The sequence below is a fragment of the Chlamydotis macqueenii genome, chromosome 10, assembly GCF_036417535.1.
Source record: "Chlamydotis macqueenii isolate bChlMac1 chromosome 10, bChlMac1.mat, whole genome shotgun sequence".
NCBI lineage: Eukaryota > Metazoa > Chordata > Aves > Otidiformes > Otididae > Chlamydotis > Chlamydotis macqueenii.
This window is the reverse complement of record NC_141565.1, coordinates 9882684-9910174: the sequence shown is the minus strand read 5'-3', so window position 1 is coordinate 9910174 and position 27491 is coordinate 9882684. Positions and strand designations below refer to the sequence as shown.

Here is a 27491-nt window from a genome sequence, read left to right as displayed (position 1 = left end):
TGGCCTTTCTGGTATTCTTGTGTCCCAGCTGTAATTCAGCTGCAAACTAAGAGCTCCTTGCTGTGGGGAATGAAACAGAATTTCTCACTTGTAGCCACCTGTGTATTAACCATTAATTTGTTAAAAGATCATAGGACTAAAGAGACAACCGCATTTTAGAAAATTCATTTCCAGGTAAGTTAAACTTTCTGAACTCCTTTGGCCATCTGTATATGTGGAAGAAGCTAAGTACTCCTAAATATTTTTCTTTTATTTTGTTTACTGCTAGACATTTTTATTTTCTTCTTGGTAACTAGAGCACCACAGTGTCTACCTTTCCTGTATTTATTCTCTCTAACATTATTTACTTGGAAATACTAAGGTTACATTGTTTAAATATTTTTTTAAGGAATGGGAAAATCGCTTAATTCAAATTCAGGAGATTATTGATGAATGGCTGAAAGTGCAAGCCCAATGGCTTTATTTGGAACCCATTTTTTCTTCTGAGGATATTATGCAACAGATGCCAGAAGAGGGGCGTCTCTTTCAGACTGTGGATAGATGCTGGAGGGATGTAATGAAGTACTGTGCCAAAGACCCAAAGGTAAGGAAAATACACAGTACTGAAAGGAAAGAGTAGCTGCTTTTTTTTTTTCCTTTTTTTTTCTTTTTTTCTTCTTTTTTTCTTCTTTTTTCTTCTTTTTTCTTTTTTCTTTTTTCTTTTTTCTTTTTTTCTTTTTTCTTTTTTTCTTTTTGCTTTTTTGCTTTTTTGCTTTTTTCTTTTTGCGTTCTTTTTTTTTTTTCTTTTTTTCTTTTTTCTTCTTTTTTTTTTCTTTTTTTTTTCTTTTTTTCTTTTCTTTTTTTTTTCTTTTCTTTTTTTTTTCTTTTTTATCAATGCTTGTTTTCAGAATACATACAATTAACTACTATATCAGTTGCCTAGGCTTTCTAGGAACAAAGCCATATTGTACATTATTTGATAAACTTCTATTTCAAGTGTCTTATTTATAACTTAGAGTTTGCATGTGTTTGTTGTTACAGGTTCTTGTTGCTACTTCCTTGGTAGGGCTATTGGAGAAGCTTCAGAACTGTAATGTTCTTCTTCACAAAATCATGAAGGGGCTTAATGCTTATCTTGAGAAAAAACGTCTCTTCTTTCCCCGGTATGATGAGTTTTGTCTATTTATAAAACAAAGATTCTGAATGTTTATTTTGTTGTGAATAAAATCAGCCTTTAAAGTAGTCTGATAATACAGTTGGCTTTTTTCTTTTTCCTAAATTTTTTTAGCTTTTTTTTCTTGTCTAATGATGAAATGTTGGAGATCCTGTCAGAGACTAAGGATCCTCTCAGAGTTCAGCCTCACTTGAAGAAGTGCTTTGAAGGCATTGCTAAGTTACATTTCCTTCCCAATTTGGATATTAAAGCAATGTATAGTTCTGAAGGCGAGTGTGTAGAACTGATTTCAACCATTTCTACTTCTGAAGCTCGAGGTGCAGTGGAGAAGTGGTTAATTCAAGTAGAAGATATTATGCTGAAGAGTGTACGTGATGTTATTGCAAGATCAAGAATGGTATGAGTTTTGTAATAAATTAATAATTGTGGCACAGCTTATTTTAAAGCTGTCTCTTGGTTTCCTGAAGTTTTTCCTGAACACAAGAGTTGATGAAGTTATGAGGCAGCACAAGTTAACATGAATTTGTATTTATAGGCCAGTGAAACAAGTAAGAGTTTAGTTCTAGTAAGTATCAAGTTATTCTCCTGTAACACTGGATATAAACTTTTTTTAAAAGCTTGGCAGCAATACTGTATTTATAGGAAATATCACCTTATGTCAATAAAATATTCAGGTTTTTTTATTTAATTACAAGTTAGAAATACAATATCTGTAATATGCTTGCTCCCTCCTAAAAGAAAATAATTAGCCAGAAAATGTTTCTTTGTATAAGTTAGCAAGTTGTGAATATTTACATAATATGGAAAGATAATTACAAGAGTCTTTAAAAATATTTTATAACATTGCAAATCTAGGGGGAAAAGAGCATTTAGAAGTTAGTTTGGACTTCGAAAATAGGAAAAGAATATTTTTCAGCAAAGAATAGGATCATATTATATGCTTCTCTATTACACTATGATATATATGTGCTGACACTGTATTTGTATACTGTATTTAACTCTTTCAGGCATATCTAGAGACTGAGAGAAAAAGATGGGTTCTGGAGTGGCCTGGACAAGTAGTATTGTGTGTGTCTCAAATGTTCTGGACAAGTGAGGTACATGAAGTTCTTCGCAGTGGATCAGAGGTACTTTGTGATGCATAATCTTTTTGAAAGATCTTTATTAATTTTTCATTTCAGCTAATGTATTTCACTTAATTGAATATTTTTCTACAATCCAAATAAAATGTGAACAGGATCAGCATATGAGTTTGATGTACGTGAATTTATGTAGCGATTTATACCTTTGATTCAGGTACTTGAATATTCTTGTTTAGAGCAAGCATAGATTGAAATCTAGCTTTGCAACATAAATCCATAACTGTGAATGAGAGAGAAGTTGATGCAAAGACATGACGATGTAAAAGAGTGGCTTAATAAGCAATCTCCATTAAGATATTTAGTCAGCTTGAAGTCTGGAACACTTGAATCTGTCATATAATCAATTTCATAATAACCTTTTTTCTCCTAGCGTTTAAAAGATTATTATGATACACTTCAGCTTCAACTTAATGATATTGTAGAGCTGGTAAGAGGAAAACTGTCAAAGGAAACAAGGACTACGCTGGGTGCCTTGGTTACTATTGATGTTCATGCTAGAGATGTCATAATGGAAATGATTGAGAGTGGTAATTATCTTTTAAATAATTTTTCTTCACATGTGTTTTAATACATAGTTAATAAAAAAAAATAGTTAACCAATCTGATTTTGCTGCCTGAAACACAAGAGTATTAAGGTATATATTTAAGTGTTTAGGTGTGACCATCAATATTAATGATTTCAAAACTGTTTTAAATGTCAGCTTAATAGAAAATCGAGTTATCTAAAACTTCTTTTACGATTGCTTTCAATTCTGTGTTTATCAGGTGTGCAGAGTGAAACAGACTTTCAGTGGCTTGCACAACTACGATATTACTGGGAATCTGAGAACGTTCGTGTCTGCATCATTAACTACAATGTAAAATATGCCTATGAATACCTGGGAAACTCACCACGCCTTGTCATTACTCCTCTTACAGACAGGTGTTACCGCACCTTGGTATGATCTTCCATCCGTGCTACTAAATACTGTATTTACTGTAGAATAGTATTTCTTACACTATTCATTACAGCCATGCTTTTAAAACTTGCACTTGATGTCTGACTCTGGTATTTGTGTTAAAGTGTGGTTTTCAAAGATTGTAATTTCTGTAGAATATTGAACAAGAAACTGGCTTATAACAACAAATCTGGACAGCCCACCAACATGTCTGAAACATCGGTGGGTTGTTCTGTTGTGGATGTGTTTTTTAAAATACAAACAGAAAAAATGCCGAATATTTTTATTGCTGTCTAGATTACAAGAACACAAACCCTTTTTCTGATGTTCTGTGGTTGCTAAATAAAATGGAGAAGGACCCACTTGTGATCATGTTGTTCTTAAGACTGGTAGAACAGTTTGGCAACTTTTTAATATCCTGGTTATTGTTACAGGTGTTTGTTATTGTACCAGTCTATCCTCAACTAACCTGACAACTGAAAGTTACCAAAGTCATCTCGGATAGGACTTTTCTGACTATCATTTACTGCAGTTTATTTGACTTGACTGATTTCAAGTTTTACTAGGCACGCATCCTCCTCCTCCTCCTCTTGCAAGATGGTAATTTTCATGCTGAGGAGACCTAATCACAAACTGTATAGGGTTTAAGAAGCAGAAGGTCTGAAAAGACCTGACTGATGCATCTGAAGACTTTTTTTTTTTTTTTTTTTTTTTTTTTTTTGCCATTTTCACAGCTTCCATTTTTGTGATATAGTTGTAGCTTGGTACCTATTTGTCAAAACATCAAGGTACATTGGTGTGAGAGGGTGATGCAGCTGGTAGTCTGTTTCTTTTTTAGGCTCTCAGACCTTGAATCTTGGAGCAAAGCAGTTGAAAACCTGGCACTCTGGCAAATGGGAGTCTTGTCCTTTGCTCACTAAGGTCTTAATACAGTGCTTGTATTCCCAGTGCTTGTCAATATAGATGCTACCCTGTAACTGTGGATTGGAAGCCAAATACATCTGAGTTTTTCTTTAGAGTCTGCAACTTTGTTTATTTTTCTGTCAAGTTTTCCTCCTACTTCAATGGAATATAGGAGAGAATATGGAATGGTCAATTTGAATACACATGCAAAAAAGGGGGACAGTGTGGGAAAGAAGAAAAGAGGAAAAAAGTGTATTTGAAGAGAAACAGAGATAGAAAAGAGTAGCAACCAAGTAAAATTACATCAAATGTAATTTGAAAGATGTATGTAAGCAAGAACTGAAAGATTCCGTCCCATAAAGTTTGAGTAACTAATCGTGGTCATGATAATAATAAAAATAAACTCTCTGTTAGGGTCAAAATTCAATTCTCTTGTATGTATTTGCAAGCTGTAAGTAAATTTCAGATTATTTTTTAATAAGTGTTACTGTACTTTTTATGTTAGATACAATGACTGTATGAAACTATCTAGTGCAATTTAATTTAACTTTTTCATTCAGAATAATTCCCTATGAATGAAGTACTAATAACTTCCATAAACTATTTATGTTTCTTAGATTGGAGCCTTTTATTTAAACCTTGGTGGTGCCCCAGAGGGTCCAGCAGGGACAGGTAAAACAGAGACCACCAAAGATTTGGCTAAAGCTCTTGCTGTTCAGTGTGTTGTCTTCAACTGCTCTGATGGCCTTGATTACCTGGCAATGGGAAAGGTAAATAGAAAATAAATGTATTTTGTATTTTATTTTTTAGGATTGATATTGTAGGGTCACTGCTTTGCAGAGGCACTTAAACAAATGTAGCACCTGTGGTCTGCTACCCTTGGACACTATATACTGGTCTCTACATATGTTTAATTTTCTGTGCTTTACAAAGTCCTATTAAGCTGCTAATTAAAACATGAAAGCGAGAGTTCACAGGATCAGGATGTTCTGATTTAGCTTTCTTTAGAACCAAGAAAATACTTTGTTCTTCAGTATATCACTGATCTTTGCTTTAAACAGGCTTAGATATTATTATAATAATTGTATTTTTCATGTAATTAAACTTGCAACATGATGCTCTTAGTTTCTTTTGAATCTTTCTGGATTCTGTTAGCGGTATTGTTGATGTCTTTCTTCATCTGCAGTTTTTCAAGGGTTTGGCTTCATCAGGTGCATGGGCGTGTTTTGATGAATTCAATCGCATTGAACTGGAAGTACTGTCTGTTGTGGCACAGCAGATCCTTTGCATCCAGAGAGCCATACAGATAAAGCTAGAAACATTTGTTTTTGAAGGAACTGAACTGAAGCTTAACCCCAACTGTTTTGTAGCTATTACTATGAACCCAGGTTATGCAGGACGTTCTGAACTTCCAGATAATCTGAAGGTAAAATAATTAAATACATGCTTCTGCTTAAGAATGCTTGAAAAAAAAAGACAGACTGTACTGCCTGGAATATAAACACAAACTTGTCATACGACTTAAACATGCTAAGCCTTTTCCCTCTCCACCCCACCAAGTACTGTGTTGTTTTTTAAGGAATTTGAAATGTTTTTTAATTTTCTTCTGTCTATTAGTGGTTTTCATGCTTATTTTTCCAAACCAAAGGCTGTAATGCTATAGCAAGTAAACTGGCAAGTGTCAGGCTGTGGGTGGATTATAAGATTTGGATGCTAACTTTTTAAAGATGGAGGAGTATGTTGGAAGAAACGCTTTAAGAAAGTATTTCTACGTTGCATGTATTGTAGTCTTATTTAAATGAGTTGTTAGTGAACTACACTTAATACATGTTATCAACATGCTTAGATTACCTGATTAAAGAAAATCTTTGAGATGATTGATTCTACTGGATTGGCTGTTTCATTGATGAGGCTTGGCTTTAGCAAAGTGATCTGAAGCCTTTTGGAACGGCATCCGTTCCTTAAGATTCAATGTGGCACAGCGATACTGGGCCAGAGCAAGCCACCGTAGTGGGAACTATACTGTGAATGCTAACTTAAAGCAGAGTTAATGCAGTATGAAGAGTATACCAGCTGCAGAAAGGAAGTGCATTCTCTTACCTGCTATGTACAGCACCTTCCTTTGCTTACATCCAACTGCGGTGTTGGATGTATCAGTGTAAGGGGCAAACTGCATTCTTGAGACCGTGATGAGGGAAAAGAGCTGTGAGAGACAGTGTCTTTTCTGTGTTGGATTGTACACTGAGATGGATCTTGATGACAGCTTACTTATATTAGCTTCCTAGTGAGTCATAAGCTGCAAACATTGATAATTCTATTTCACTGACTCATTTAAATGATCCACCTAATCATACTAAGCAGTGCTTCATTTAAAATGCTATTACTGTTTTCAGTTAGAAATGCTGTGATAGGATGAATACTGATCCATCACCTGTAAAAGTTCTAAATTACTTTCCGTTCCTCAATTAATTATTTAAAGATATTTCTTTGGGTATGTATTTCAGGTTCTTTTCCGAACAGTAGCCATGATGGTTCCTAACTATGCTCTGATAGCAGAAATTTCACTCTATTCATATGGATTTTTGAATGCTAAGTCACTGTCAGTGAAGATAGTAATGACCTACAGGCTTTGTTCAGAACAGCTTTCCTCTCAGTATCACTATGATTATGGTATGCGGGCAGTTAAAGCTGTGTTGGTGGCTGCTGGGAACCTAAAATTGAGATTTCCCACGGAAGATGAAGATATATTGGTGAGTTTCTGAGGGAATAATTCTTAAGGAATTTTGCAGATGCACTCAGTTCTGAATTCTGAAAGCAGTTCCACTGCATCTTGTGACATCGCTGATCCATGTTTCTTAGTTTGTGAAATTAAGATAATAAAATACATGCTGCACTTTCCAGTGCTATGCTGATGATCGCACAGTTGTGCTTAACTGCTTATCAAAGGCACCGTTTAATTAATTAATCTTTATTACATGTTAGATTATTTTAATTGCTGAAGTTTCTTTTGTTGTTGTTGTTGGTTTTTTTAATAAGAACAGTAAAATGTGTATTTGTTTCCTCTAGCTTCTTAGATCAATTAATGATGTGAACGAGCCCAAATTTTTGTCCCATGATATACCTCTGTTCATGGGTATAACTAGTGATTTATTTCCTGGAATCAAGCTTCCTGATGCAGACTACAATGTAAGTACACTTGTAATTTTTCCTTGGTCACAATAATCGTGAGTTGTTTCGTGGTGTTTCATTTTTAACAAAGTGTATGATTAATACAGTAATTTGTGAGTTATTGCAATATAAGGAAAATTGCTGAATGTTTGTAATTCGACTTAGTAGTACGAAAGAAAGTTCTTGTATCTGTTCTGAGTATAATCCACATCAGAGTTTCCTTGCATCCAGAAGGATTGTGTAAGCTATCCTTCAGATCAGAAGTTGACCTGCAGAGTTACCAAAGTTTAGGGTCTTTTGCTGATTTCTTTCCTAATTTTTGGACATAATGAAGTGAGATTAAGCTTTGTATTTGTATTTTGTTGTGTTTATAGCAACAATTAAAGCATAACTCCTTTGTAGGAAGATAGTCAGGAAGATGATGTTGGAAAAGACTTCTTAACTTTTTAAAAATTTCCAGTAAATGTTAGCATCTTGTTAAAAGTGTGTTGTTCCAAAGCATGTTGCTGGTTTCCTGATGATGATGTGCCTTCTAATCAAGATAAAAATTGTAGTTAACTCCTTTTCTAGCATATGAAGTACAGAAGTGATTTTTTTTTTTTCCCCAGGGCTTAATAGTATTTCAGTTGTTAATTAATTTTAAACCCTTATTAATGAGAATAAACTGTTCTACTGTAGTTCCAGACAGTAATTTAAATTGTAGCAATGATAATATTATGATCTGTTTTGATTTTAGGTTTTTCTGGAATGTGCCGGTGAATGTTGCATTCGACATAATGTCCAACCTGTAAAAGCTTTTATGGAGAAAATTATACAGACATATGAAATGATGATTGTTAGACATGGGTAAGATTCTCATTACTGTTTCGCAAGCTGTATTTGTTGTAATTTTGACTTATACAGTAGTGGTCATTTATGTCAGGTATAAAAGGTCTTAAAAGCGGCAAAATATTTCTGTTTGTGTTGGAACAGTTGATCACCAATACTGCTTTTACATCTACCAAAATTCTTGTGAATGTATGTCTGAGGAATACTCTTGATATCAGAAGTAGCCTCACCTATGTAATGATTTTAGATGTGGATGTCAGTATGGTGAAAACTTAGGACTGTAAAAGTTTGTCTGTATTAAAATATTAGTTATCAGATCACTGCCATTTTATTCCTAGCTTTTATTACTAAATAGCAACTGTATGGAGAAAATATGTACAATATGACATTAGCCTTATGATTGTTAATATTCAGCTCATTAATTATTCTTTTCAGTGTCACATTTTTACAGTTGCATCCCTCTGCAGGTGACTAAAAAAGTTATTTTGAAATGTGTGCAAAGATAGTCTGATGATTTTTGTGTGTGTGTGTGTATATGCATGTGTGTAGTACATGTTCCTAGACATAAACTGTCTAGACTGAGAAGAAACTAGAAAGTAATCTTTGATTCGGCAAATAAATGAACTAGTATGGCAGCAGGTCTGTGTTTTAGAGGACAACTTGCTTGCAGTGGCTGTGCAGTCAGATTTGCATGTGCAAATAAACTGGTTTTCCCTAAATGATGTTTTATATACACAGCCTCGATTTACTTGCTCTGCTTTTTGAAAATTAGTAGAAAATTAGCTTTATGCATATGAATGATGCTGTTAGCCTTCCTGTGTTCTGTAAAAGTCTAAGTTGCAAGACAAATTTACTGTGGCATTTTTTTTTTTCCCTATCTGACAGCTTTATGCTGGTAGGGGAATCTTTTTCTGGGAAGACCAAAGTTCTACATGTGTTGGCAGATACCCTGTCTCTTATGAAAGAGCGTGGTTATGGTGAAGAGGAAAAAGTCATTTTTAGAACTGTGAATCCAAAGTCAATCACTATGGGTCAGCTTTTTGGGCAATTTGATATGGTATCGCACGAGGTAATGTATATTTTTAAATAGTGTGTAGTAATTGCCCATCTATTTCTTCCTCTCTCACCTGCTGTGGTTTTCATAAGGTTGTATGAATGCGTTTGTGTAAGTATATTGTAACTTCAGGTTAACTCACATTCACAGTTGTTTTCAAGGGGTAGGAAAGACAGTTTACAGGGCTCCTGCTTGTGGTTTTTAAGTCCCAATTCCAGATACCATTTCTTCATCTGTTCCTTGAACTCCGGACAGTGTTTATAGGAGTGTGCTGTAAGTTAAATTACTGATTTGGTTTTTTAAAAAAAAGAAGGAAACATACCAGTATGGTTTCAAGACTAGGAGCTAATAATAGTGTTTGCTTTCCCTGCCCACCCCCCACCTCTCCCTTTTCCTGTGTGTCAAAGCTCCATTATTCTGGATGGTAAAATGTTGAATTAAAAATTCTATTATTTTAAACACAGATGAGAACATAATTGTAAGTTTTATTTTAACTAATATTTTTATGTCTTGTTTTAAATTAGTGTATTAAAAAATGTAGTGCCAAGTGTGTATGCAGTTATGTAGGTTTAAATATACCAAAAAAAAGAAATACATTGTGAGAGTCATTGTCCTAATATAGTTGTATCCATGCTAGGAAATCATACCAAACTTAACTGTATTCATTTCTCTGTCTGATCCTAACCAGTATAATCAAAGCAATGCAAAAAGTATCAATAGAAACAATATGAAGAAGTGAACATGAAATAGTGAAACGTAAGGTGACTCTAGAGAGAAACAGATGCAAGACAGAGCAGAAGCACTTCTGTAAATGTTTCTGTAAATTGAATTGCTGGTCTTCTGTTTTGTTACTTTATTTTCTGAAATGAAAAAACCCACTAGTTTAAAGTTTGCTGATGTTGCATGACCCTCAGTGAAACTGTAAAGTTATTTTCTGCTCTCTGCAGAACAAGAGAAGAATAACTAAAAGTGAAGAATAATTAAAAGGAAATGGAATTTTTTTTTCTGTTACTTGCAGTTTAAATTGAACTATGTATACTATGCCTTACTTTTCCTTCCTACATTCTCCCCCTCTAGTGGACAGATGGTATAATTGCTAATATGTTCAGAGAATTTGCATTATCTGAGACTCCTGATCGCAAATGGGTTGTCTTTGACGGCCCAATTGATACTCTGTGGATAGAAAGCATGAACACAGTTCTGGATGACAACAAAAAGGTATCAGTTAGTGGAAATAAAAGCCTAAATAAAATAATCTGACTTTTTGAAAATATTCTTTTACATATAAAATCACAAATGCAAACACCAGTGCCTGGCATTTGAAAAGAGCAAGTGCAAAGTGGCTTTGGTAACAAATTGTAAGCTTTTTTTGTTCTTTGGGGTTTTTTTTGTTTTGTTTTTTGTTTGTTTGTTTTTGTTTTTTATTTATTTTACTTTATTGGAATCATAATCACAGAATCAACTAATTGCTGTAAGACATGAAGTATATAGTATTTCCTTAATGTTGTGTTGTAAGTTTGTAACATAAATAATTGAAATTGAAATTTAAAAAATACATTTAATTATAAAGGTTGACCTTGCCTTTGGTTATACTTAGGTCTGCGGATGTTCATATAGAACTCTCTTATTATAGGAAGTGTAATTTACAACTGATTTTTTTTCTTTCTAATCTTTCTTGCAATTATTTTTTTATTATTATTAAAGCTTTGTTTAATGAGTGGGGAAATCATCCAAATGTCCCTTCAGATGAGTCTTATTTTTGAAACAATGGATCTTTCCCAAGCATCAGTAAGTTTTATATTTAATGAAAATATAAACCAAATTTAAAGGTAGTAAATGTATAATAAAATAAGTTTATGATTTTTCCTTAGCCTGCTACAGTCAGTCGTTGTGGCATGATTTATTTGGAACCTTCTCAGCTGGGCTGGAGGCCACTTGTTACCTCTTGGCTGAATAAACTACCTGAACCTCTTCACTTAAAGGAACATCAAGATCTTTTGCAGGGACTCTTTGATTGGTTAATACCACCAGCATTAAGACTCCGTCAGAAACAGTGCAAGGTATTTTTTGCTGTTTTTTCACGCAATAGCTAGGTGGCCATTTCCACTCTGTCACTCTTGGTAAGGAGGGACTAGTCTTTTGTGATCTACACAGTTAGGATGAGTATGCAGCAGCTTCCCCTTCTTTTGAGAAGGGCAACTCGTGGGTCCAGTTTGGAAAGTTAAAATGAGTGTTAGATAAGACTTATATTGTAAATTGATTGTGGTTTTCACCTTCTTCTTTTCAAAAGTAAAGTAAGTATTTGAAGCACTGAGTGAAAAGAATTTCCAAAAGAATTTTGTACTTCTTTTTTTCTTTAAAGGTGTCATGTTGAATAAGGAAGTACTTTTTTAGATGTTAGGGGAAACATACAGGTAGTTCCTTGCAAACTGTGTGTGGTATAGTGCTTAGGCTTTTAGTCACCTATTGCTGTAGCTACTTCCCTGGGGTTTTTTTTTTGTTTAAGATGTATGATTGTAGCAGCCACATGGTAGCCAAGAACACAATTAACAAGCTAAGTGTCCTTGATGTTTCAAGGATAGAGGAGGGCAGATGATCTTCTGAATAAGAGTCAGTGTAAACCTTGCCTTCAAATATTTGTTCAGAATTAGCTAATTATCTAATTATCTAAGTATTTTAGCTCCAAAAGATAAACTAACTGAACACATGAAGTATAATATCCATCCTTTTGTATCTCTTAGGAGCTGGTACCTACAAGTGATACCAATGTTGTAGTAGCTCTTACACGGCTTTTTGAAATGTTGATTTGTCAAACTGTGCAAGAAGATCCCACCAACAGAAACATCCGTGCATGGATTATGGTTGGTTTTTTTAACTTGTAGAAAAAATGTCTATCTATTTCTGCGTACACTGCTCTTCAAAAATAATTGAATTAATCAAAACAACTTTAATTTGTGAATAAGAGACACCTGAAACAGTTTCACTACCTCTTTGCTCTCTCCCCCCAAACTTTGGAGGTGGCCAGATGAGACACAGCTCTTACAAGTAACAAATATGATTAAATATTTTACTATTGTTTCAATTAACCCGGATAAATAGTGTTTTTGTTAAATGTGCTTTTCAACTAACCAAGTAATTAGCTAAAGCAAAGTGTCTTGTTTCCCTTAAAGGAAGTAAGTGTTCATGTAATAATGATTGGCTTGTTTGTTTGAGCAAAATTTCCTTAGGAAGAGTGTTTTCTGACAGTTATATCAGTTGAATGCTCTGTCTGACCTTATGTGATTGTTCTTAGGAAAAACTGAAGAAAAGAGAATGTAAAAGTATTTATTTAAAATTCAATTAGAAAATTCATAGATCATGGTTTGTAATTAGCAAATCCTTGAGAGCACATGATTGAACTCTTCTCAGGCTTTGTAAGGTGACATAATGTTTTAGTCAGTGGCCCTAATTTTTTTGTCTCATATATGTATATGTGTGTGTATATATATATATATATGTATATATATATGTATCCTTAAATAAGGTTTATTGTTTGCTCTGTCTTTAATCAGATTTCTAAATCTCTTTAGACCAAGACTATTAAACGGCAACTTGTAACAGCTATCTGCTTAAGAGATTTTCAGAATTATATTTGTTACTCTGACTGTACAAGGTCCATACAATATGTCAACTTGTTAGTCAATTGCCTGTCTTTTTGCTCTTCCAGGGTTGCTTTGCTTTTGCCACAGTCTGGTCCATTGGTGGAACTTGTGATGGTGACAGCAGGATAATTTTTGATAATTTCTTGAGGGAAACTCTGTCTGGGAAATCTGGAATAAATCCTGTACCAACGAGTGTGGGAAAATGGGAGTGTCCCTTTGAAGAGAAAGGCTTGGTCTATGACTACGCGTATGAGGTATGATTGATTGCTTCTGCATTGAATGAAGTAGATTCTTACAGTCTGAATGGAAGGAAAATATAGCTAGATGGATATTTTAACTTTACAAAGCTTATTGGATGTTGTAGCATGTTGTTGGATAAAATCCCACAGTGCATTTTTCATTTATTTCTCTCTTTCAAATACTAATGTGCTGTCCAAATTCTTTTAGAAAGTACCAAGATGTACACCTTAGTTTTATTTATAATGTTGCCACATTATAGTTATTCTGTAGCTAAAGCTAAGCTGGTGGACTTAAATCTGTTTTTGTTTAGAAGGGAAAAGATGTGGGAAGATGTGGACTGTCTACAAGGAAAACAAGATATTAAGCCCATAGGCAGTTTGCTTATATTACAATTGCGTTTATAGTATCCATTATAAATGCTAGATCTACATCTGTCTATTGTGTAGATATAGATTAAATCTTTTGCATATGTTCTTTTGTTGGTTTTTTGAATGTTTTTGTTCTGATTGAACAAAATCTTTACGAAAATAAAGGAGTTTAAGTTTAGGTATGTACTTTAATACTTTATTAGTGAGATAAAGCAAACTAAATATATGAACTTCTGAAACATTTAATATTCATTATTTTTTTCATTTTTTTTTCAAAAGTGAAGTAGTAGAGAAAACCTTTCGTATGTCTAGAAGTAACACCATTCTATTTTACATCTGTTTTTCTTCATAGCTAAAAGGCAGAGGATGTTGGGTTCATTGGAATGGATTTATTAAAAATATTAATTATAGTGATAAAAATGTGAAGATTCAAGATATTATAGTCCCAACTATGGATACAGTCCGATATACCTATTTGATAGAGCTATTCATTACCCATGGAAAGTAAGTTACTTCACTTCAGTGCAAATTTCTGAAATCTTGGTCATAGGTAGAAATATCTCTTCTTTCCCTTGACTTCATTGTTTCAATCTAGCCCTCAAAAGTTTGTTTGGCTTGTTAAAAATAGACATTTACTAGAAACAATACAATTTGTTGCCTTAAAGTCTGTTTTTGTTTTTTTTTTATGAAGCCTTATTATAATCTAGTTTTAGTATACTTGTTCTGATGATGCTGTTATGACAAACTGAAGAGTTTTTGTACCCTCTTTCTTTTATAAAGTTATATATATATATATATATATTTCTTTTTCTTTGATTAATCATATAAAAATCAGTTGTATTAACAATGGTGAGATCATGTCAGAGAATGAAATAAAAAACAGTCTCAGGTTAAATTTCAAGGCTTAAAGTTTTATGATGTTTAAACTACTACAAGACCTATCAGGAGAAATATAAATCCCATGTATGTGCATACATAGTCCAAAGCCAGTAGAATGAGGGAATGAGAAACATCTCTTTCTTTTTGTCCCCTTTGTCTTGTTGGTGGGAGCAAAATAAAATTATGAGAGGGTTACATGAATATGTTAAAACATTTTGGTTTCTTCTAAAGGCATGTAATGTTTTTAGAGGTAGAACAAGCAGGGCAAGTTAGTAAAACCTAAAACTTCTAATTGTAATTAATTTATAGTTTGTTAGATTTCTGCAGTCTATATGCTTTATTTCTTTTTCTGTGAAGACCGCTGCTTTTAGTGGGACCAACAGGAACTGGTAAATCTGTGTATGTCAAGGACAAGCTAATGAACAACTTGGAAAAGGAACGCTACTTTCCCTTCTTCATTAATTTTTCAGCTCGAACCAGTGCCAATCAAACCCAGGTCAGTAGAAGAGATAATTTATGTTTCAAAAAGATAACATATATGAATATTTAATGCATGTCTTTGGTATTCCTGTCTGCATTACAGAACATTATTATGGCCAGACTGGACAAGAGGCGCAAGGGAGTCTTTGGCCCTCCAATGGGAAAAAAATGCATTATTTTTGTAGATGATATGAATATGCCTGCTTTGGAGAAGTACGGTGCGCAACCTCCTATAGAACTTTTACGACAGTTCTTTGACCATGGATTTTGGTAATTATTTGAAATACACTTGAAACTTTTTTGTTGTTGGATTTCCTGTTATTTATTCACTTGGATTTTACTTTCAAAACTTTTAAGAAGTGCTTTGTAAATGCCAAGATGGCTTTGGTTGAAGCAACTTCTGTGTTGTTCTGTAAGTGACTTTTCAATTTAGGAAATTGATCATCAGCTTCGTTTTGGGTTTTTTAGAAGGTTTTATTGCTGAACTTCAGCAGTATTTGTATATATAAATTAAATTTCTCTTTTATACCTGGATTTTTTGTGTCTGTGTTTTTCATAGTTTTATTTTTCCAGTGCAATTCCTTGTTCCTTTCCTTTCTATTCCCTCTCAGAATGAATTAGCAGTTTTTTTTATATATATGCAGTTAGATAAAACTTTTGATTTTGCTCATTGCATTGGTTTTTACTGTCATCCAATGTTCTATTAGTTACCACTTTTTTAACTTTTCGAAATATTTTTAAAATAACAATGAAATCACATCTGATAGTAGACATGAAGAAAAATAAGCTAAAGGTCTTCCCTGCTTTTGAGGTTTTTGGCTCTGCTTAGAATGGAAGATTGGAACAGATTGTCTCCTGAGGTCCCTTCAAGCCTGAATTCTTCTGTGATTCCAGGCACTTAGCAAATACTGTTATTTTTGTGATTCCAAGCACTACTCAAATATCTGTTGCTCTTGAATAGAGATAATATATCCTGCCACATTACAGTTTAAAATACTCGTCTCAAAAATGTGTATCAGGTTTTATGTAACCTAGTTTAAAGAAATAATCTTTCTTTCAGGCCAGCATGTGATATGTTAAGATTAACTGGTACACAGTTATAAGACTAGTTGTTCTTGGTTTCTTGGGGTTTTTTGTTTGTCTGTTTAAAAAATATAAAATATATATAACATTACATATGTTATGCATGTAGAGAGTACTCTGTAATATAGGTGCATGTAAGCTGTAACAAATGTTGTTACATCTGTAGCTCTCTAAATGTCACATTGCAATTTATTTTGTAGGTATGATTTAAAGGACACATCTAAAATTACCCTGGTTGATGTACAGTTACTTGCTGCTATGGGGCCTCCAGGTGGTGGGAGGAATCCTGTTACTCCTCGATTTTTGCGACACTTCAACATTTGCACTATTAATTCTTTTAGCGATGAAACAATGATCCGCATCTTCTCTACCATAGTAGATTTCTACCTAAAAACTAGTCAATTTTCTTCTGACTTCTTCACAATTGGAAGGCAAATTGTCACTGCAACTTTAGAGGTAAGAGGCAAAAACCTTAATGGAATTTCCTTTAATTTGTTCAGTAAAGTTTCACTGACTCTATAATAATTCAATTGTTGAAGTAGAGATTTTAAGTATTTTGTTCCTTATTATTTTTAACATACAGCCTCATCTGCTTTGACAAAATTATCTTAGGTTTATTGTTGCAGTAACCTTATTCTAGGAAAATTGTCTTTGAATTTGTGTTGATGTGGGCTCCATGATACTTGTCCACATAATGTCAAGTAGATGAGACTGGAATCTCTTTGAGGTCTGACAGGCAAGGGAAGCTGTCAAATGAAAAGACAAAATGAAAATATCAGTTGCAACTCTTCGAAAATTCCTTCTTGGAGAGGTTAAGAATGAAGAAATTGTCCTCTCCACTTTCCTCCTTCCTCTCCCAGTTTTTATGCCAATTATGGAGACATCTCAGCAGACTAAGGAAGCCAACATGAACATGCAGCTTTTTAGAATATGACTCCATTATGACAAAAAATGTCACAGAAATGTTGAGAAACGGAAAGCCATTAGGCCCAGCTGTATGGAATTTCTACATGTTTTGTTAAGTCCTGTGTTACAGATTTTACCGAGTATCACATTTGCAATGTACCATACACTTAAAAAAAGCAATGGCAATTCATGACATTATTGCAAAGAAGCATTAAGTCATAGACATGATATCAAAGTATAGCTTTGCTGGCTTATTATGTAGCAGAAATCAGTAGCAGTGTGAGCAGATCTATTGCCTACCATAAGTAAGTATTCATCATGGAAATGCATTAGGTAGCTATTATTTGACCAATGAAAAATTCTGACGGAAAATCTGATCAGCTTCAAAGGCAAAATGAAATGGCTGAAGTTTCACAGGGCATGTAACTTCCTTCTTCTGCAGAACTGAGGCCTTTCTCAGACTTTTTCACTAGTTCTGCTTATACGTAAGGACATACACAAGACTGAATCCATCTCATTCCAAGAACTTACAGAGCTAGTATTTCAGAACTATTGTTAAAGGAATACATTCAATGTGTGAATCTCAAGGCTGCCTGACGACTGCTGCTAGAAATCTTTTTATAGGTTCAATTAGTCTTTCCAAAACAAAGAAACAAAAACCAAACAAGTAATTTGCAAGACATTTGCAAGTTTTGCTTCTTTAAACAGAAAATGATTGTAGCAACTACTAGTGATTTGAATGCATTTGCATATTTAAAATATTCTGTTTTGTCAGGATACATTTTAGACCAACTTCAGAGTGTTGTCTTTTAATACAGTCATGCAAGTATTTCTCATTAGACTGCATCAAAGTTTGTTTATACTGTTGGACTCTTAACATTTGCTTGCTAGAGAATCTGTTCTAACCTGGATTTTCATCCTGGCTTATCAATACCCTCCAGCTCCTAGGACTCAAGTATAATAGAAGACCAGGGCTTCATAATTGACTTTGGACATGGGACAGCAGGTGAAATGTGTACTCAGTACAATGGATGTAGTCCAGCCTGTAAAACTTTATTTTACTGTACATCTTTTTAGCAGGTTTCTTCACCTATGAGTATTCAGAGACTGATTAAGTTTCCTCTGTCAACATTCACTTCAGTGTGTTATTTGTTCAATGTAATGAGAAATTACACTATTTCTGTCATAACAGCGTGAGCTAACAACAGCCAATGTATTCCAGATTAGCACATAGTCAAAAGACACTTTTCTTGATCTGCTTATTCCTTCGGCATTTTTACTATTTATTTTTGAGTAATTTATAGATATGCAAACAAATAGATTCAAACAACTGAAAATCTAGGAAGTTACCATTACATTTCATTCAATACTTCACTTCAAGAAGGATATCATATAATTAAAGGAAGTCAAGAGATCTGAGTGGTGTTCCTGGTCCTACAACAGGTTTCTTTAGACTTGGTACAATTACTTTTCCTGTTTACAAATTTAGGTTAGTAGTACATGTATGTTCCAGAACTACATGAGGTGGATTTGGTATATTCAGAGGACTTCGAGATCTTTAGACATTATTAGGATCTATTAAGTGTGAAATTTTTTCTTGGAGAAATACAATTTTAGAAGACATTTAAGAGTTATAATAGTATAGTTGGTGTTACTGTTTTGTTGATTTTGTTCTTCTCTGTTGTTGTTACCTTAAGGTGTATAAGAAAGCCATCAAAAATCTTTTGCCCACACCAGCTAAATCTCATTATACATTCAACCTGCGTGACTTTTCACGTGTTATCCATGGCTGCTTGCTCATTAAGAGAAAATCAGTTGAAAGCAAACATGTAATGATTCGACTGTTTGTACATGAAGTATTTCGTGTCTTCTATGACCGTCTAGTGGAAGACAATGATAGAGCCTGGTTGTTCAATTTAATGAAAAGTATTATGAAACAACAATTCAAAGAAGCATTTGATTCAGTTTTTGCACACCTGAAGCAAGGAGACAGACCTGTGAGTATGATGTTTAACCTGTTGCAAAATAATTGCTTTCATTATAAATTTAGGGCTAGAAAGTTTGTCAATCACAGAGTAAATTTTGGATCAAATGTGCTTGAAAATTCGAGTTAAGTTTGACAAAATGTCATCTTTGGGGAAAAAAAAAATGAGTAAAAATGTTTGGAAGGGTTTAACTGTTGTACACAAACATCCTTTACAGACTTCTTTTCATTTAAAATGTGGGTGAAATTACTCTTTTTGCATAAAATAATTTTGTGTATCTGACAGTGAAACAAAAACTTGTTTCTTATTCAATTAAAAAAAGTGCAACATTTTTTCAGATTTACTCAAAAAACCCCTGAGTATTTATGTCTTATGAAATTTAATTTACCAAGTGTGGTGTTCTATTAAGCCCCTAGATGTCTGCACTTAGAAATAAAGCATCAAATTAATCAGTAGATGAGCAGAGCAACTTTAAAAAAAAAAAGTGTCACATCTTTCCCTGGAGATGTAGCAGCATGTACTGAATCTTTGGGCAGTGGGGGGGGGGGGGGGGCGTGGGTAACATAACAGGAAAAAAAACGAGAATAATTTTTAAATCACTACCACAAAAGTAGCTAGGATCTGTGCCATAGTACATTACCTGCAAGGAGAAATACAAGTAGGAATACTCTTAAATGGACTTCCAGAGACCTGAGTTACAGGATAAGGAGACATTTCCTTTTTAAATGTAGCCTGTGACTGAGTTACTGTGTGGTAAACAGCATTCTGTAGTTCTTATGAAATTTTGGTATTTAAAATGTTGTATAATCGTGTTATACTGTATGCTTTGTCTTCCTTTTTTCTGTTTTTCTTTTTTTTTTCTTCCCCTGTCACTTAATTGATTTATAGAAGAAATAATTTTGTGGTCTTAATTGTCCATTTGATAATACATTGTAAATTGCTAAACATCTGCATAAATTTGGTGTAATCTGAAGGTCATGATTATGAGACTGTTAATGGCTATTTGAGCCAGTTGTGTTCCAAGAACAAATTAAGAATAAGTATATTGTTTAATGTGGGAAATAGAGAATTTTGAGGTGAGTGTTGTCAGTGAGTCAAAATATTTCAAAGTGCTTGTTCTCTTATTTTGAGTGTTTGTCTAAATTTTCCTTTGTTTTCTGAAATTCCAATGAAGAATATGTTCATTAAATATTAAACTTAGCTTCATAATTTGTTGAATATTTACGATAGGTAACAGAAGAAGACATGAGAAGTTTGGTTTTCGGTGACTACATGGTTCCAGAACTTGAGGGAGATGAAAGACTTTATGTTGAAATTCCAAGTATTCAGCTGTTCAGTGATGTTGTGGAGCAGTGTCTGGATGAATATAATCAAACCCACAAAACAAGAATGAACCTTGTAGTTTTCAGGTGCATACAATTTGTATTAAAAGTTTTAGCAGTAGTTGATAATTCAGTGTATCCAATTTTGTGGACTGTGGTTTTTGTATATCTCCTCCTCTTTATGCATCCATAAAAGTGTTTGTGGTGTTACACCTTTTTGGATGGAAGTGAACTGATTTTTCTTTTATGCCTCTGCTTTTCCTGTCCAAAAGTAAATTATGAGAAGTTGCTCATATTCTCACCACTGCTGATTTCTTTTAGTAATTTGTAGTAATTTGCAATATAGCTAAATACCGATAATTTGTATAATAGAAGAGTAGTGAGTTTTATTTTATTTTGTGGTGTACACCCACTCCCTTTATTCCTCTTCCCCCACTACCCCACCCCACTGCCCATCATGCTTTCTGAAATTTGGAGATACTACTTCTATACTTGCTTCACAAGAGCACAAATCTATATGTATTTCTGCCATTCTGGTAATCAGCACATTTCAACTGTAGGTATGCGTTGGAACATTTGTCTCGTATAAGCCGTATTCTGAAGCAGCCAGGGGGTAATGCTTTGTTGGTTGGAGTGGGAGGAAGTGGACGTCAGTCTTTGACTCGCCTAGCAGCATTCATGGCAAAAATGTATGTTTTTCAACCAGAGATTTCTAAGACCTATGGTACAAATGAGTGGAGACAAGATCTGAAAGTGAGTGTTAGTAAACTGTCTGCATTTTGACTTAATTTTGAAGGATATTTTGGAATGTACAATATTTTAATTGTCTTTCTCTTTTAGAGTCTTCTGAAGAATGCAGGTGTAAAAGGCTTGAAAACTGTATTTATAATCACAGATGCACAAATTAAAGAAGAAAGCTTTTTAGAAGATGTTGACAGTGTCCTCAACACTGGAGAGGTACCCAATCTTTTTGCAGCAGATGAAAAACAAGACATTTTAGAGGTATCTTTAGAAACTCTCTTTAAATTCACCTCCCTTTCAAGCTATTTTGTCATTTTAGTGTGAACTGTGGCTTTTAGATACATACATTTAAATCACTGACTCTTTTTAAGACCTTAGATAAATCAGACAATTATTAGTAAACTTATGGAGCAGCTTATGCCTACTGCTAGCTTTAATTCTGACCTGGTATTCTGTTCAAAAACACATTAAGGTTATGCACATAGGAAACTCTTTTCACAAACACCCTATGGCTATAGTTATTTTTTGCAGTGTATTGTGCAGAAGAAGAATGTATGTCATAATATTTTCATTGACCAGTTAAGGACAAAGACTTTTTAGAGAAAACACAGCCTGTCTTTGTCAATAGATTCTTGCTGTCTAGGGCACTAGGGCATTGTTAGACAGAATTTCATAGTCTTCACATTTCTACTGAGAGATAAGTTGGGCAAGGGTGCTCCATGAATTCAGGTTCAGAAATAAAGATGCAACGTACTTGGGCAATTAAAAAAAAAAAAAAAAAGACGTAAAATCAGGCTTGGATTTGCAAACTAGCAGTCACCAGTTGGGAGGAAGGGGCATCAATCTTGGTATATATCAAGTTGGAAACATAATGTTATCTGAAAATATTTTGAACTGTATGCAGTGATGCCTTTGTATCTCTGTGATATGTTTACTAATAAATTAACCAGGTATGTTTCTAGTTGACATTCAAAGTCGTTCTTAGTACATACACAAATGTTCTTGATTGAAATAGCTGTATCTCTTGATAACTGTTACTGTATTGTTTTTTCTTGTGCTTAAGTTATGAAGCATGTTGATACCTGGCTTTCATGTATTTTGCAAAGAAGTTAGATTATAGCTCTAATAATCTTTGCCTATTACTGTTTCACTCTTGCCAGGTATATAATAACAATATTAAGATAATGTGGCTCTTTTACAACTTTACAGTTTGTGTGAACGTATTCAATTATATGCTAGAACTTGGTAGCTATCCATAGTATGCCAACTGGAGCAAAGTTGGTTTTTACTCTTTTAAATCCTCTTCATGAAAATATTTCCACTTTTATTCTATTGCTACTAAGCCAATTTTTGTCATTTATTTTAATTGCAGGATTATGTGAAGTATACATGCTTTTGTGGAAGACTGATTTGTGTTTTAGGGGTTTATAGTCACTGGTTCATGGATTGCTAATGAATTGAGGAATTGAAGATAATAATACTTTTATGAAGTAGACTTTAGTTTCAAATCTAGATATTTCTTCTTGTTTTGAGAGATTTGGTTTTGGTAAATGAATGAGTGGAATATGTTTTGATGTTTGAAACTTTAATCTTCCTCTCCAATTAGATAAATGCAGCATATTTTAGTATAATATTAAGCTAAAAAAAATTCTTAGTAAGTAAATGTCTTGAAATGTTGTTTAGGGGACTTATATGGCACTTAAATCATACATGATGAAAAAAACATTTCCTTTTGTGATAGTGGCTTTTGTGTAATTAGAGTAGTAATTTGTGTCATCTATTTGTGTCTCCTAAATCTTTGAGTGACTGAAGATTGATTGTAATTAGACCTCATAGTTCTATTTATCATTAGAAGGCTTTGGCTCTTTATTTCTTGAGGAACTAATTATGAATTTTGATTTTTCAGGATGTCTTAACCCTCTCTCTCACCTTAATATGTCTTATCCATCTAGAACTCATCTTGGGATAGGTTTTTAGTTTTTATTCTGATGTATTCTCAGTTGCTCAAAGTAGCAGATGATCATTTCTAGAATGAGTTGTCAGGATCACAGATAAATATTGTAATCCTATTCTCAAATAGCATTTACCACTTATTCTGGTTTTCTAGTTTATTCTACCAGTTTCATTTATCAATAAAAATTATATTTCATGGTGATGCTATCATTAACAGGATTGCTATAGGACTTCAGAAGTGCTTAATGAGAAATTATGTAAGTTTTTACCCTACGTATTATTCTGAAGGGTGTTCGTGCAATAGTTCAGGCTGGCAATAAACAAGAAGAACTCAGTCCTTTGGCCTTGTTTGCATTTTTTGTGAACTTCTGCAAAGAAAATCTTCATGTTGTGGTAGCATTCAGCCCAATTGGAGATGCTTTCCGCAATCGTCTGAGACAGTTTCCATCACTCATCAACTGCTGTACTATTGATTGGTTTCAGGTATGTGAAAATAGTTATATTGTTTCCTCAACAAACTACTTCAGTTTTTTAACAATTTATATTTCCATGTCCCATTAGATTTCCTCTCTTCTTTATAGAAGTTGTTCTTCTTTAAAATAGCATAGGTATTTTTTGTAATGTTTTAGAAGCTCTTTGGTGTGCTATCTCAGTATTTCTGCAACGAACAAAATTTAAATGTTGTTGCTACAAATTTTACCATTCTGAAGTAGTGAATAGTCTCAGTTTGGTGATTGTGATTTGCAATTTTATCATATAACGTGTATGTTCAAAAGGACTAGAGAAACCCTTTCAATATGATTGTAAAATTATCATAATTTCTGATGTCTGTTAAGCAGATCATGTGTCATGGGAATGACCAGCAAATACGAGTCCTGTTGTTTATCAGTAGATATTTTATAGCAGAATAAAAGTTGAAAAATTACTGTAGTTAACAATCTTTGATGTAAGCGATGTTGTTCTCAGTAAAGTGCAGTTATCTCTATAACTTGGTCTGGTGCTGGTGTCAATTTTTCTGCCAAAAGATGACATACATGGTCATGGAAATGTTTGGATAGAATGGCAAATGTGTAGCTTTTAATTAGAAGATCAGCCAGGAGTTGCTAGAAAAGATTGCATGGGTAGTGACCTTACTGCCTGATCTCACCTTTATATCAGTTCATTGTTCTTGAGACATAGCTGGGACTAGTGTGGTCTCATTTTGGTGTTTTAATTGGTAAAAAATCTTTTTAAACTATGAAGACTGTTAACAGCTGAATTTTACAAATGCTTCTCTCCTCACTTTTCCCTCAGCCGTGGCCTGAAGATGCCCTTGAACATGTGGCTAATAAGTTTTTAGAAACACTTGAGCTCACAGACAGTGAGCGTCAGGAAGTTGTGCCCATCTGTAAATACTTTCATACTTCAGTTTTGTCGCTTTCTGCAAGGTCAGTCTGTTTATTTTGAAAACAATGTATTCATTTATAGAAATAATAAAAGGGAAAAGATTATGCTGTTGAAAGTGGTAAATTGAGCAACAGTGAAGTCAAAAGTTATATTTTTAGAAGTAAGGAGCAATAAAATAGTAGGTGATTGAGTTTCATTACTACTCATTTCTGTACTAAATGTATACTATTTGCCTGCATAAAAAAATATTATTTAAGGTTGTTGAAATTGTTTACTCCTATTATTAGTCAAATACATAACTTTACTAACAATAGTTAAACTAAAAAAAAGAAAACAAAGGTGCTCTTTTTTTTTTTTAATAGGTTCTTGCAAAGTCTGGGACGCCATAATTATGTTACTCCTACTTCTTATCTTGAGCTTATTGCTGCATTTCAGAAACTTCTTACACAGAAACGTGATAATGTAATGAAAGCCAAGAAGAAATACATGAATGGACTAGATAAACTAGCTTTTGCGGAATCACAGGTGAGTTAGGACAAAAAGGGAACTGAAAATACAAAATGTTTGGCAAATGCAGGTCTTCTTTTTGAGAAGTCAGTGTCGTGGTTCAGCCCCGATCGGGACCAGCCTACGCAGTCTCTCTCTCACTCCCCCCACCCTCCGATAGAATAGGGGGAGATAATATAAGAAAAAACGGCTCGAGGTTTGAGATAGGGACGGGGAGAAATCTTTAAAGTTACTGTCATGGGCCAAACAGACTCAACTTGGGGAAAACTATGCATTTCTTTCTAAAACTAGCAGGAGAATGAGACAGGGAACAAGATAATCTCCCCCCACTCCTCCCTCTTCCCGGGCTTAACATAATCTCTACTACCTTCCCCACCCCGAGCAGCAGAGAGGGGAAGAGGGAATGGTGGTCACGGTCAGTTCATCACTGACCATTATTTCGTGCCGCTGCTTCATCGTCGGGAGAAGAACTCCTTGCATTCCTCCCCTGCTCCTTCGTGGAGTCCCTCCCACGGGCCACAGTCCTTCATGAAACTGCTCTGGCGTGGGTCATCTCTTCCACGGGGTGCAGTCCCTACAGAACAGCTGCCCCAGCGGGTCCTCCACGAGCCACAGCCTCCTTCAGGCATCCGCCTGCCCCGACGTGCGGTCCTCCCTGGGCTGCAGGTGGATCTCTGCTCCTCCGTGGGCCTCCATAGGCTGCAGGGGGACAACCTGCTCCACCATGGTCGTCACCACGAGCTGCAGGGGAATCTTGGCCAGGAGCCACATTACTCCTCCCCCTCCATCTTCACTGACCTTGGCGTCTGCAACAGTTCCTCTCACAAGAAAAATTCTTCACAAGAGGCCGGCAGACGCCTCTCAGGATCTTTTTTACATCTCATTCACATCTCATCTCCTCTCCACTTCTTGCAGTCGGGCCGGGCCAAGTTGGGCCCAGTCAGCCGCCCGGCGGGAGGCCAGAGGGTGAGGCCTGCAAGGCCCACAAGGCTCGCGCCTCCCCCTCTCTGCCCCAGCTTAGCTGTTTCACATCTTCCCTACTTTTTTTTTTTTTTTTTTTTCCCTCTTCTTAAATATGTTATCGCAGAGATGTTGTCAGGGAACATTCTGCTACCAATCGGCTCGGCCTTGGCCAGCAGCGGGTCTGCCCTAGGCCCGGCCGAATCCACTGAACAAAGGGGAGCGACTTCTAGCAGTTTCCTACAGAAGCTACCACCTTAGCCCCCCCCTCACTAAACAAAACCAGACCAGTCAGTCAAAAGCGTTACTTCAGATTTTGTTTAGCTCGAACTTCAACACTAAAACTGTCAGAAATTTATTTTGCCTGTTCTTTCCTACAGTCATAGCAGTTGTGCTAGGGGCCACGGACCTCTACGCATGTATTCCTAAGCAGTGTACAGAGCTTCCCTTTTCTAAGTGGTTAACAGGTAACTGTATGTGAATGTAGTTCGTAAAATTAGAGATTGTAGATATGAGATAAAAATAAGTTTCTGAAGTGTTCTGATTTGAAACTGAATGTTTCTATCAATAAATTAGTCATTAGGTAAAATCTAGATCTTACAGAAATTTTTGGAAATTGTACTTGGCACTTCTGAATTCTGCCTGATTCTTTTGCATATATACAGGTCGGTGAGATGAAACAAGAACTCGTTCAGCTGCAGCCCAAACTGGAAGAGGCTAAACTGGATAATGCAAACATGATGAAGGTAGAGTTATAAAAAGTCAATTTTATGTTTTTTAATGTAAGCATGTGTATTCTTGAGGTCCATAATTTCACCTTCATACTAATTAGCTTTGAATGAGGAATCTTAATCGTACAACGTACTTTCTCTTCAGCTGATTGTAGGCAGGTTCTGAAGAATATGCCTGTATAAGGCTGCCGATATGTGACTTCCAGAAAATAAGAGTTGAGTTCAGATTTTTGAGCTCACTTCTTGTCTGGGGTTTGGGGTATTGTGAAACTAGCCACTATTTATGGCTATATTCTTAGAATTGGAAGAAAATTGTGTTCTTTATGTAAGACACAGACTCTGGATATAGAGTCCTTGCCTAAGCTCCATGCTGAAGGATGTTAGAGGAGCTTTCATGCTAATAGTGGTTAGACCAGTTTTCCCAAGGTCATTCACAAACAATGCACAAACCGCAGATGTTCTTCAGCACACGAAATAAACAAGAACGGTTTTACAGTCTGTCTTTACATGCACAGGGATTATACACTTGTTTTTTAAAAGGATCCTGAAAAGGATTCACTTCACAGAAATTTAGTGGGATTTAGGAACCAATCTCTTAGTTTTTTTTTAAATTTCTGACTTGCAAAAATACACTTATCTAGTATGTTACTCTTGCATCACAAAAAAAGAAAAATTTGATTGACATTTTCATGCACTTGCTTCTGGTGTATGAATGTGTTTTACAGATACAGTAATATCTCTTCTACCTACTCTTACAAGTCTCTAAGAAAGCTAGGTATCACTTCTGTAGAACTGAAAAGGGAGTACTTGGATGAAGGCTTGACTTATCACTGAAAAGAAAATAAATTTTGATAGTTTATGGAGTATGAAGCTGTGAAAACTCATTAGACAAGCTAGTCATTTTTTACTTACAGCCCGATACACAAACATGAAGAGTTTCTCGTCTCCTAAACTTCAAATGTATTTTAAATAGCTTTTATTGACAGTAATCTGATTTCATGCAGTTTACCTACTGTTTAAACTCCATAATGATGTTGTGTTATGCTAAGAAATAAATTATTCCCTTAACAGAAATTGACAATACATGAAAATACTGAAATACTTGAATTTTCTCTTTATATTT

At 34.7% G+C, this 27491-nt stretch overlaps 1 protein-coding gene across 1 annotated transcript in view; it reads left to right on the top strand.

The window, feature by feature from the left end:
* DNAH12 (dynein axonemal heavy chain 12) overlaps positions 1-27491 on the top strand; it is a 70604-nt gene that overhangs the window by 20963 nt on the left and 22150 nt on the right. Inside the window, exons 19-47 of the mRNA XM_086755381.1 lie at positions 389-583; positions 1021-1142; positions 1268-1550; positions 2161-2280; positions 2666-2822; positions 3061-3233; positions 4754-4906; positions 5323-5562; positions 6641-6886; positions 7203-7322; positions 8041-8150; positions 9018-9201; positions 10264-10404; positions 10891-10974; positions 11058-11246; positions 11928-12047; positions 12893-13081; positions 13788-13939; positions 14672-14810; positions 14898-15064; positions 16078-16333; positions 18481-18780; positions 19999-20177; positions 20651-20843; positions 20931-21092; positions 23073-23267; positions 24078-24211; positions 24533-24695; positions 26303-26383. Coding sequence (XP_086611507.1) covers positions 389-583; positions 1021-1142; positions 1268-1550; positions 2161-2280; positions 2666-2822; positions 3061-3233; positions 4754-4906; positions 5323-5562; positions 6641-6886; positions 7203-7322; positions 8041-8150; positions 9018-9201; positions 10264-10404; positions 10891-10974; positions 11058-11246; positions 11928-12047; positions 12893-13081; positions 13788-13939; positions 14672-14810; positions 14898-15064; positions 16078-16333; positions 18481-18780; positions 19999-20177; positions 20651-20843; positions 20931-21092; positions 23073-23267; positions 24078-24211; positions 24533-24695; positions 26303-26383 — 4947 coding nt within the window. The remainder of the gene's footprint in view (positions 1-388; positions 584-1020; positions 1143-1267; positions 1551-2160; positions 2281-2665; positions 2823-3060; positions 3234-4753; positions 4907-5322; positions 5563-6640; positions 6887-7202; positions 7323-8040; positions 8151-9017; positions 9202-10263; positions 10405-10890; positions 10975-11057; positions 11247-11927; positions 12048-12892; positions 13082-13787; positions 13940-14671; positions 14811-14897; positions 15065-16077; positions 16334-18480; positions 18781-19998; positions 20178-20650; positions 20844-20930; positions 21093-23072; positions 23268-24077; positions 24212-24532; positions 24696-26302; positions 26384-27491) is intronic.